The sequence below is a fragment of the Thalassophryne amazonica genome, chromosome 3, assembly GCF_902500255.1.
Source record: "Thalassophryne amazonica chromosome 3, fThaAma1.1, whole genome shotgun sequence".
Lineage (NCBI taxonomy): Eukaryota > Metazoa > Chordata > Actinopteri > Batrachoidiformes > Batrachoididae > Thalassophryne > Thalassophryne amazonica.
Genome location: NC_047105.1, coordinates 5,890,749 through 5,903,171, shown reverse-complemented (window position 1 = coordinate 5,903,171; position 12,423 = coordinate 5,890,749). Strand labels below are relative to the sequence as shown.

Here is a 12,423-nt window from a genome sequence, read left to right as displayed (position 1 = left end):
ATGAAGTCCACCCTCCATTGTGGTGGAGGGTGGACTTTTTTCTGGTTCCGGAGCACAGCGGTGTTCTGCTGTATCTGTTAGCTGTTTGAACTGAGCTGTTTGAGTTCTTTGAATTAACAGTCTTTTTCAAGACTTTTTTACTTTTTTTTTACTTTTTCACCGTGCTCCAACGCCTAAAGAAGACCTCTAACGGTCGAAGCATCGCGACGGAGCTCTTTTATCAGCTAACCTTCATCAGCGTTGGCAAGCTAACTAGCTTGCTAACGCTTTCGTTTTTATTTTTATTTTATTTTTTAGCACTGTTGTCGTGCTGCTCCACAGCCTGCCTAGTGGATTTTATTTTATTTTAGCACTGTTGTCGTGCGTTACCTGTGCTGCTCCACAGCCTGTCCAGTGGATTTTTATTTTATTTTTTAGCACTGTTGTCGTGTGTTACCTGTGCTGCTCCACAGCCTGTCCAGTGGATTTTTATTTTATTTTTAGCACTGTTGTCGTGTGTTACCTGTGCTGCTCCACAGCCTGTTCAGTGGATTTTTATTTTATTTTTTGGCGCTGTTGTCGTGCGTTGCCTGTGCTGCTCCACAGCCTGTCCAGTGGATTTTTATTTTATTTTTTACCACTGTTGTCGTGTGTTACCTGTGCTGCTCCACAGCCTGTCCAGTGGATTTTTATTTTATTTTTAGCACTGTTGTCGTGTGTTACCTGTGCTGCTCCACAGCCTGTCCAGTGGATTTTTATTTTATTTTTAGCACTGTTGTCGTGTGTTACCTGTGCTGCTCCACAGCCTGTCCAGTGGATTTTTATTTTATTTTTAGCACTGTTGTCGTGTGTTACCTGTGCTGCTCCACAGCCTGTCCAGTGGATTTTTATTTTATTTTTTACCACTGTTGTCGTGTGTTACCTGTGCTGCTCCACAGCCTGTCCAGTGGATTTTTATTTTATTTTTAGCACTGTTGTCGTGTGTTACCTGTGCTGCTCCACAGCCTGTTCAGTGGATTTTTATTTTATTTTTTGGCGCTGTTGTCGTGCGTTGCCTGTGCTGCTCCACAGCCTATCCAGTGGATTTTTATTTTATTTTTTACCACTGTTGTCGTGTGTTACCTGTGCTGCTCCGCAGCCTGTCCAGTGGATTTTTATTTTATTATTTTATTTTATTTTTTTTATTTTTTTTTTAGCACTGTTGTCGTGCGTTACCTGTGCTGCTCCACAGCCTGTCCAGTGGATTTTTATTTTATTTTTTTGGGCGCTGTTGTCGTGCGTTACCTGTGCTGCTCCACAGCCTGTCCAGTGGATTTTTATTTAGCGCTGTTGTCGTGCGTTACCTGTGCTGCTCCACAGCCTGTCTAGTGGATTTTTATTTTGTTTTAGCACTGTTGTCGTGCGTTGCCTGTGCTGCTCCACAGCCTGTCCAGTGGATTTTTATTTTTTTTTTTTTTTTAGCACTGTTGTTGTGCGTTACCTGTGCTGCTCCACAGCCTGTCCAGTGGATTTTTATTTTTATTTTATTTTATTTTTTAGCACTGTTGTTGTGCGTTACCTGTGCTGCTCCACAGCCTGTCCAGTGGATTTTTATTTTTATTTTATTTTTTAGCACTGTTGTTGTGCGTTACCTGTGCTGCTCCACAGCCTGTCCAGTGGATTTTTATTTTATTTTATTTTATTTTTTAGCACTGTTGTCGTGTGTTACCTGTGCTGCTCCACAGCCTGTCTAGTGGATTTTTATTTTATTTTTTACCACTGTTGTCGTGTGTTACCTGTGCTGCTCCGCAGCCTGTCCAGTGGATTTTTATTTTATTATTTTATTTTATTTATTTATTTATTTTTTTTTTATTACTGTTGTCGTGCGTTACCTGTGCTGCTCCACAGCCTGTCCAGTGGATTTTTATTTTATTTTTTACCACTGTTGTCGTGCGTTACCTGTGCTGCTCCACAGCCTGTCCAGTGGATTTTGATTTTTATTTTATTTTTTTGGGCGCTGTTGTCGTGCGTTACCTGTGCTGCCCCACAGCCTGTCCAGTGGATTTTTATTTAGCGCTGTTGTCGTGCGTTACCTGTGCTGCTCCACAGCCTGTCTAGTGGATTTTTATTTTGTTTTAGCACTGTTGTCGTGCGTTGCCTGTGCTGCTCCACAGCCTGTCCAGTGGATTTTTATTTTTATTTTATTTTATTTTTTAGCACTGTTGTTGTGCGTTACCTGTGCTGCTCCACAGCCTGTCCAGTGGATTTTTATTTTTATTTTATTTTATTTTTTAGCACTGTTGTCGTGTGTTACCTGTGCTGCTCCACAGCCTGTCCAGTGGATTTTTATTTTGTTTTAGCACTGTTGTCGTGCGTTACCTGTGCTGCTCCACAGCCTGTCTAGTGGATTTTTATTTTGTTTTAGCACTGTTGTCGTGCGTTACCTGTGCTGCTCCACAGCCTGTCTAGTGGATTTTTATTTTGTTTTAGCACTGTTGTTGTGCGTTACCTGTGCTGCTCCACAGCCTGTCTAGTGGATTTTTATTTTGTTTTAGCACTGTTGTTGTGCGTTACCTGTGCTGCTCCACAGCCTGTCTAGTGGATTTCTATTTTGTTTTAGCACTGTTGTCGTGCGTTACCTGTGCTGCTCCACAGCCTGTCTAGTGGATTTTTATTTTGTTTTAGCACTGTTGTCGTGCGTTGCCTGTGCTGCTCCACAGCCTGTCCAGTGGATTTTTATTTTTATTTTATTTTATTTTTTAGCACTGTTGTTGTGCGTTACCTGTGCTGCTCCACAGCCTGTCCAGTGGATTTTTATTTTTATTTTATTTTATTTTTTAGCACTGTTGTTGTGCGTTACCTGTGCTGCTCCACAGCCTGTCTAGTGGATTTTTATTTTTATTTTATTTTATTTTTTAGCACTGTTGTTGTGCGTTACCTGTGCTGCTCCACAGCCTGTCTAGTGGATTTTTATTTTATTTTAGCACTGTTGTCGTGCGTTGCCTGTGCTGCTCCACAGCCTGTCCAGTGGATTTTTATTTTGTTTTAGCACTGTTGTCGTGCGTTACCTGTGCTGCTCCACAGCCTGTCCAGTGGATTTTTATTTTTATTTTATTTTATTTTTTAGCACTGTTGTTGTGCGTTACCTGTGCTGCTCCACAGCCTGTCTAGTGGATTTTTATTTTATTTTAGCACTGTTGTCGTGCGTTGCCTGTGCTGCTCCACAGCCTGTCCAGTGGATTTTTATTTTGTTTTAGCACTGTTGTCGTGCGTTGCCTGTGCTGCTCCACAGCCTGTCTAGTGGATTTTTATTTTGTTTTAGCACTGTTGTCGTGCGTTACCTGTGCTGCTCCACAGCCTGTCTAGTGGATTTTTATTTTGTTTTAGCACTGTTGTCGTGCGTTGCCTGTGCTGCTCCACAGCCTGTCCAGTGGATTTTTATTTTTATTTTATTTTATTTTTTAGCACTGTTGTTGTGCGTTACCTGTGCTGCTCCACAGCCTGTCTAGTGGATTTTTATTTTATTTTAGCACTGTTGTCGTGCGTTACCTGTGCTGCTCCACAGCCTGTCTAGTGTCGGATTCCCTGTTTGGGAATCCGCTAGCTTAGCGTAGCTACTAGCTCTTAGCCGTTTTAGCATGGCGGCTTCTCCTGTCTCTCCCGTACTTTTCTGCTCTGGGTGTGAAATGTTTAGTTATTCCTCGGCCTCTTTTAGCAGTAACGGTACATGTAATAAGTGCAGCTTATTCGTAGCTTTGGAGGCCAGGCTGGGCGAATTGGAGGCTCGGCTCCGCACCGTGGAAAATTCTACAGCTAGCCAGGCCCCTGTAGTCGGTGCGGACCAAGGTAGCTTAGCCGCCGTTAGTTCCCCCCTGGCAGACCCCGTGCAGTCGGGAAGGCAGGCTGACTGGGTGACTGTGAGGAGGAAGCGTAGCCCTAAACAGAAGCCCCGTGTACACCGTCAACCCGTTCACATCTCTAACCGTTTTTCCCCACTCGACGATACACTCGCCGAGGATCAAACTCTGGTTATTGGCGACTCTGTTTTGAGAAATGTGAAGTTAGCGACACCAGCAACCATTGTCAATTGTCTTCCGGGGGCCACAGCAGGCGACATCGAAGGACATTTGAAATTGCTGGCTAAGGCTAAGCGTAAATTTGGTAAGATTGTAATTCATGTCGGCAGTAATGACACTCGGTTACGCCAATCGGAGGTCACTAAAATTAACATTGAATCGGTGTGTAACTTTGCAAAAACAATGTCGGACTCTGTTGTTTTCTCTGGGCCCCTCCCCAATCAGACCGGGAGTGACATGTTTAGCCGCATGTTCTCCTTGAATTGCTGGCTGTCTGAGTGGTGTCCAAAAAATGAGGTGGGCTTCATTGATAATTGGCAAAGCTTCTGGGGAAAACCTGGTCTTGTTAGGAGAGACGGCATCCATCCCACTTTAGAGGGAGCAGCTCTCATTTCTAGAAATCTGGCCAATTTTTTGGGATCCTCCAAACTGTGACTGTCTAGCGTTGGGACCAGGAGGCAGAGCTGTGGTCTTATACACCTCTCTGCAGCTTCTCTCCCCCTGCCATCCCCCTATTACCCCATCCCCGTAGAGACGGTGCCTGCTCCCAGACCACCAATAACTAGCAAAAATCTATTTAAGCATAAAAATTAAAAAAGAAAAAATAATATAGCACCTTCAATTGCACCACAGACTAAAACAGTTAAATGTGGTCTATTAAACATTAGGTCTCTTTCTTCTAAGTCCCTGTTGGTAAATGATATAATAATTGATCAACGTATTGATTTATTCTGCCTAACAGAAACTTGGTTACAGCAGGATGAATATGTTAGTTTAAATGAGTCAACACCCCCGAGTCACACTAACTGTCAGAATGCTCGTAGCACGGGCCGGGGCGGAGGATTAGCAGCAATCTTCCATTCCAGCTTATTAATTAATCAAAAACCTAGACAGAGCTTTAATTCATTTGAAAGCTTGTCTCTTAGTCTTGTCCATCCAAATTGGAAGTCCGAAAAACCACTTTTATTTGTTATTATCTATCGTCCACCTGGTCGTTACTGTGAGTTTCTCTGTGAATTTTCAGACCTTTTGTCTGACTTAGTGCTTAGCTCAGATAAGATAATTATAGTGGGCGATTTTAACATCCACACAGATGCTGAGAATGACAGCCTCAACACTGCATTTAATCTATTATTAGACTCTATCGGCTTTGCTCAAAAAGTAAATGAGTCCACCCACCACTTTAATCATATTTTAGATCTTGTTCTGACTTATGGTATGGAAATAGAAGACTTAACAGTATTCCCTGAAAACTCCCTTTTGTCTGATCATTTTTTAATAACATTTACATTTACCCTGATGGACTACCCTGCAGTGGGGAATAAGTTTCATTACACTAGAAGTCTTTCAGAAAGCGCTGTAACTAGGTTTAAGGATATGATTCCTTCTTTATGTTCTCTAATGTCATATACCAACACAGAGCAGAGTAGCTACCTAAACTCTGTAAGGGAGTTAGAGTATCTTGTCAATAGTTTTACATCCTCATTGAAGACAACTTTGGATGCTGTAGCTCCTCTGAAAAAGAGAGCTTTAAATCAGAAGTGTCTGACTCCGTGGTATAACTCACAAACTCGTAGCTTAAAGCAGATAACCCGTAAGTTGGAGAGGAAATGGCGTCTCACTAATTTAGAAGATCTTCACTTAGCCTGGAAAAAGAGTTTGTTGCTCTATAAGAAAGCCCTTCGTGAAGCTAGGACATCTTTCTACTCATCACTAATTGAAGAAAATAAGAACAACCCCAGGTTTCTTTTCAGCACTGTAGCCAGGCTGACAAAGAGTCAGAGCTCTATTGAGCTGAGTATTCCATTAACTTTAACTAGTAATGACTTCATGACTTTCTTTGCTAACAAAATTTTGACTATTAGAGAAAAAATTACTCATAACCATCCCAAAGATGTATCGTTATCTTTGGCTGCTTTCAGTGATGCCGGTATTTGGTTAGACTCTTTCTCTCCGATTGTTCTGTCTGAGTTATTTTCATTAGTTACTTCATCCAAACCATCAACATGCTTATTAGACCCCATTCCTGCCAGGCTGCTCAAGGAAGTCCTACCATTATTTAATGCTTCAATCTTAAATATGATCAATCTATCTTTGTTAGTTGGTTATGTACCACAGGCCTTTAAGGTGGCAGTAATTAAACCATTACTTAAAAAGCCATCACTTGACCCAGCTATCTTAGCTAATTATAGGCCAATCTCCAACCTTCCTTTTCTCTCAAAGATTCTTGAGAGGGTAGTTGTAAAACAGCTAACTGATCACCTGCAGAGGAATGGTCTATTTGAAGAGTTTCAGTCAGGTTTTAGAATTCATCATAGTACAGAAACAGCATTAGTGAAGGTTACAAATGATCTTCTTATGGCTTCGGACAGTGGACTTATCTCTGTGCTTGTTCTGTTGGACCTCAGTGCTGCTTTTGATACTGTTGACCATAAAATTTTATTACAGAGATTAGAGCATGTCATAGGTATTAAAGGCATTGCGCTGCGGTGGTTTGAATCATATTTGTCTAATAGATTACAGTTTGTTCATGTAAATGGGGAATCTTCTTCACAGACTAAAGTTAATTATGGAGTTCCACAAGGTTCTGTGCTAGGACCAATTTTATTCACTTTATACATGCTTCCCTTGGGCAGTATTATTAGACGGTATTGCTTAAATTTTCATTGTTACGCAGATGATACCCAGCTTTATCTATCCATGAAGCCAGAGGATACGCACCAATTAGCTAAACTGCAGGATTGTCTTACAGACATAAAGACATGGATGACCTCTAATTTCCTGCTTTTAAACTCAGATAAAACTGAAGTTATTGTACTTGGCCCCACAAATCTTAGAAGCATGGTGTCTAACCAGATCGTTACTCTGGATGGCATTTCCCTGATCTCTAGTAATACTGTGAGAAATCTTGGAGTTATTTTTGATCAGGATATGTCATTCAAAGCGCATATTAAACAAATATGTAGGACTGCCTTTTTGCATTTACGCAATATCTCTAAAATCAGAAAGGTCTTGTCTCAGAGTGATGCTGAAAAACTAATTCATGCATTTGTTTCCTCTAGGCTGGACTATTGTAATTCATTATTATCAGGTTGTCCTAAAAGTTCCCTAAAAAGCCTTCAGTTGGTTCAGAATGCTGCAGCTAGAGTACTGACGGGGACTAGCAGGAGAGAGCATATCTCACCCGTGTTGGCCTCCCTTCATTGGCTTCCTGTTAATGCTAGAATAGAATTTAAAATTCTTCTTCTTACTTATAAGGTTTTGAATAATCAGGTCCCATCTTATCTTAGGGACCTCATAGTACCATATTACCCCATTAGAGCGCTTCGCTCTCAGACTGCGGGCTTACTTGTAGTTCCTAGGGTTTGTAAGAGTAGAATGGGAGGCAGAGCCTTCAGCTTTCAGGCTCCTCTCCTGTGGAACCAGCTCCCAATTCAGATCAGGGAGACAGATACCCTCTCTACTTTTAAGATTAGGCTTAAAACTTTCCTTTTCGCTAAGGCTTATAGTTAGGGCTGGATCGGGTGACCCTGGACCATCCCTTGGTTATGTTGCTTTAGACGTAGACTGTGTTTCATAATTATTGTATGGCCTTGCCTTGCAATGTGGAGCGCCTTGGGGCAACTGTTTGTTGTGATTTGGCGCTATACAAGAAAAACGTTGATTGATTGATTGATTGAATGAGTATCTGAGAAATTGTTTAACAGATGGACATGTTCCAACTTGTACTTAAGGCTTCCAACGGAGGTGTTTATTCTGTGGCAGCGCGCTGAGCCGGCTGCCTGCCGACGCGCCAATCCGTCCGCACGTCTTTCATTACAAAATCTCCTTTAACAGTGGAATGTCCGGATAATCTGCTGATCCCGACCTCTTCTGAAAGTTCTCTGTTCTCTCACGACATCCTGGGTCAACAGAGGCTTAAATTTGGAGGTTTTCAGCTTGAAACAGGCTGGTGACGGCGGCTCGGAGCGCGGCGCGACGTCCCGCTCCATGGGAAGTCCTTAAAGCGACAGTAACACTCCATAATCTCTCATCAGTCGTTAAAATTTTCACCGAAAACCAGCTGAATTTCTAGAATGGTGTCCACTTCGATGTGCCTCACAGGTTCTGAAAAAATTTTGATAAAGCAAAGTGCCAGTCTCTCAGGAAGTTGTCAGACAAAGGGATTCCGACGGGAGGGGTGGACCACTCCTCACTCAAAGCCTGCCCACAGGCGAATGACGTAACCGACAGGCGTGAAAAAACTCTCGCATGCCCACGAGGGTTCAAGCTTGTCTGATGTAATCGCACGTGATTCAAATCCATATAGTTTTTGAAAAAAATAAAAAGGTCCGTTACTTTTCTCACAGACCTCGTATAATGAAAATCCTGCAGTGTAACTGTGCAGCCGGTAATGATGTGGCCGTCATGTGACCAGAACTCAGTGGACAGAATGATTCATAAATAAATTCCATCTTTCTTTCATTTTTTTAAAAATCAGTTATCAAAGAAATTCAACTTGATTAATCACATTAGAACTGTTCTATCCATGGTTGTGTTCTTTCCAGCAAGGTGCAGAGCCCACCCCATCCATGTAATGTGGAGTTGTGGCACAAAACCTATGTCGTATGTCAACAAACAAATCCACCTTGGATCTGCTGTGGCGACCCTGAGTGCAAACAAGGGAGCAGAAAAAAGGACTTACTAACCATGATTAACTCAAATAACAATGCATTCATGGAGGCCACCTGACCTGCATGCCCTCCATGTGGACCGACTGCAACCAGCTGATTTGTGAACTGCAGTGTGTAGCAGTGCAGGTTAGTGTGCTTAGTTTTAGTTTTTGTGGAAGGTTCCCAGTTCAAACTCCACCCCTGCCACAGTTCTCCATGTCATGTGGAGTTGCATCAGGAAGGGCATGCGGCCAATTCAACATGCAGATCCACCTCGGGGAACATGCAGGACAGTCATTGACCCTGGAGTCCTGGGTCAGTCTTACCCCGAGTCTGAGGCTGGATCTCATGGCTGCAGGCTGCTCTCTGCAGCTTGCGGCGCTCTGAGCTGATAACGCACCGTGCAAATCCTCCGCCACCTGAAAGAAACACAACACACACTGAAAGGTCGAGCCAGAAGACTCTGCATCACCTCCTGCTGGCTGCAGGAATAATCCCGCCTTCTCCACATGAAACTAGATCTGGGAAACAAGCTGCCTGTAGTGTCTGTGTTTGTGTTTCATGCACGCTCTTTGAAATCACTCCTATATAATGACAGTAAGCATGGGCAGAGACACGTTGCTGACCGTCCAACTGTGAACTGCTTTATATGGTTCCAACTCCAAAGCTGAGCTGATGACTTTGGAGCGGCTCCAAAACACGGAAACACTTTTTGATCTCCTGAAATTTTTAATTCTTCCACAATATTAATAAGAAGTCAGAAAAGCAGAGGAGGAGTGAGTCTGCAGGTCAGGTGAGCAACAGGATGTGGAAAATTGTGGAGAATTGTTCTGTGAATTGTTTCTGTAATTTATGTTTGTAGCATGGCCCAAGCAGAGGGTCACCCCTTTGAGTCTGGTCTGCTTGAGGTTTCTTCCTCAGAGGGAGTTTTTCTTTACCACTGTTGCTCTGGGGGTTGGTAAGGTTCAACCTTACCTGTGTGAAGCGCCTTGAGGCAACTCTGTTGTGATTTGGCGCTATATAAAGGAAAATAAATTGAAACTGAAATTGAATTGAAATTGAGACAAAACAGGAAGGACAAGTGGAAGAAAGGCGAGTTGTGATGTACACGCCAAGCTAATACTGGCCACAACAGGGTCAAAGGTCAGCCATACCTGGACTCTGCCTGGAGCTGAACGCTGCTTCTGCTTCAGGGCCACCTGCTGGTCTAAAAACAAAAAAAAAGCAGCAATTATTCCAAGCTCATTCCTGTTATCAGTTCATATTATTCATAAACATTATACACTGAATAGTGTCGAGGCCTAAAGCTTTTTCACATCCACTAAACAAAACAATTTCTATTTTAGATCAGATCCAAACATCTAATCTTTTATTCCTGCAGGTTAAAAGATGAAGCTAATGAGCTCATGAAGAATAGAAAACAGAAAAAATGTCTTATAGTGCAAATGAGGACTTCTAGAGTTTCAGGGTTTTTATTTCCATTTTCAGATATTATTCATATTTCAATTTGAAAAAGTGTATTATATATATATATATATATATATATATATATATATATATATATATATATATATATATATATATATATATATATATATATATATATATATGTGTGTGTGTGTGTGTGTGTATTCTTCAAATATACCGAGTTCTTTCCTCAGCCAAACTTTCTTTGCATCTGCAGCCGCTCGACTGTCGGCGTCTCGCTCGTCAAACCAGCTGCACAGAACACCAACATCACGCCGCGAGTTGGTGCTGAAATAAAAGAACCAAACTGATCAGTGTGAAATCAAATCCGAGACTGAACTAAATCTCTGATGCTTCAAGTGTAAATCCACCAAGTTATCACATGGTAGCACTATACAGAATGGTCACAATGCTGATACTCCTGTAGCAGGCAGAGCTAAAAGCTGTGGAAAGCAATTTAATTTAATTTAATTAGCTTATAATGCGCCAAATTACAGCAAAAGCCATTTCAAGGCGCCTTACATAAAACAAGTCAACATAAAATTGAATAAATAATTAAAAATGAATAAAAAATTCAAAGGCAACTGATGCTTTTGTTGCAATTCCACCAAACTACCAGAGAATGGCAGCAGACACCAAAACAACTACGTAAATGTCCATGTCAAAATTTACAGTCGAGTGGCCTCCACCACTCTCAAAGTCCTTACATTTTGATGACGTGACAGCAGTAATACAAAACACCAAATATGAACAATCCACTAGGTGGCTTTTAGATCTAGCTCCAAACAGATGGGTGCCATATGGATCTCTCACCTGGCAGAGAATATCAATACAAGGATACATTTTTACAACAAATGTAGCTCAATAATAATAAATATACATATACACACACAGAGTGAGCGGGTAAAATACATATTGAGCACGTTACCATTTTTCCTCAGTATATAAAGGCACTATTGATGAAATTTTCACCAAATGTCTCTAACAACCCAAATAATTGACAAATACAAAGAAATCAAACCATAGACGTCCATAAATTATGTGCAGTAATGTGAAATGACACAGGGAAAAAGTATTGAACACCTGAAGAAAGGAGGTACAAAAAGTCATGGAAAGCCAGGACACCAGTTGAAATCAGTAATTAGAAAGCAATCCTGCCCCTTGTCAGTGCAAATTAATATCAGCTGGTTCAGTCCCAACTGATGGCCTATAAAAAGGTGTCTGATTACCAAGGTGTCACACAAGAAATATCTCATGATGGGTAAAAGCAAAGACCTCTCTCAAGATTTTCACATTATTGTTGCAAAACATACTGATGGCATTGGTTACAGAAGGATTTCTAAACTTCTGAATGTTACAGTGAGCACTGTTGGGTACATAATCTGACAGTGGAAAGAACATCATTTCATTATAAACCAGCCATGACCAGATGCTCCTTTGCAGGATTTCTGACAGAGGAGTGAAAAGAATTATCAGAAGAGTTGTCTAAGAGACAAGGCCCGCTTCAGAAAGACCTGGAATTAGACAGTAAGTAATGCACTCAACCTGTCCCCGCTGATAATGCTATAGCATTAGCCTGTCGCTGAAACCTGAGACCGATCACACCTGTTCATGTGTAAATCGCACTCAACATTTAATATGTGTCTAATAAAATAAATGAACACATTCAATTCCATAATAAATAAGCAATAACAAATCAGTCCTGCTCTTCAGCCACATAAATGTTTGGTACAAATAACCTGTTAGTACTTTAACCATCCCTGATTTATGTACTTCTTCTTCTGCACATGTAAAAAGCATTCATTGATCAGAGTTTCTCACTCGTGTGTATCATCTGAAGTTGCGGCTGTGGCTCCTCCGCCCTCTTCCTGTTTTTCCTCTGATCCTTCAGCCGCTGACGGATTGTCTTCATGCCGTATTTTCAGTCCTAATGGACACAAAGAATGCGATCAGTTGAAACATTAATAACAAGGCAGAAAGACATTCACTGCTGGACAACAAATCCCATCAAACTCAAACACGAAAGATGGAATTTCACAAATAAATAAATCTGTGATGGTAGAAAGACAAATAAGTTTAACCACGCCTGGAAATTTTTAACTGTGTGAGAACAGCAGCACTTTAATTTTTTTTTCCCTCAAAAACACCAAAATACTGTGAAGACCACAGAAAACACGTATAGTGGATTACAGAAGAATTCTCAAGCCCCGTCACACATAGCAAGAATGTGCAGGAAGCATGGCCGATATGGCAAATATTGCCATAATCCG

General features: G+C 41.5%; 1 protein-coding gene across 2 annotated transcripts in view; it reads right to left on the bottom strand.

Annotated features, from left to right (window-relative positions):
* Positions 1-12,423, bottom strand: part of ccdc66 (coiled-coil domain containing 66) — a 92,009-nt gene that overhangs the window by 17,289 nt on the left and 62,297 nt on the right. Inside the window, exons 6-9 of one of the 2 annotated variants that reach the window (XM_034165190.1) lie at positions 11,975-12,080; positions 10,332-10,441; positions 9,841-9,893; positions 9,013-9,105 (exon numbers count right to left, since the gene is read on the bottom strand). In XM_034165190.1, coding sequence (XP_034021081.1) covers positions 9,013-9,105; positions 9,841-9,893; positions 10,332-10,441; positions 11,975-12,080 — 362 coding nt within the window. Of the gene's footprint in view, positions 1-9,012; positions 9,106-9,840; positions 9,894-10,331; positions 10,442-11,974; positions 12,082-12,423 lie in introns of both variants that reach the window. The other variant, XM_034165191.1, reaches the window with a different exon arrangement.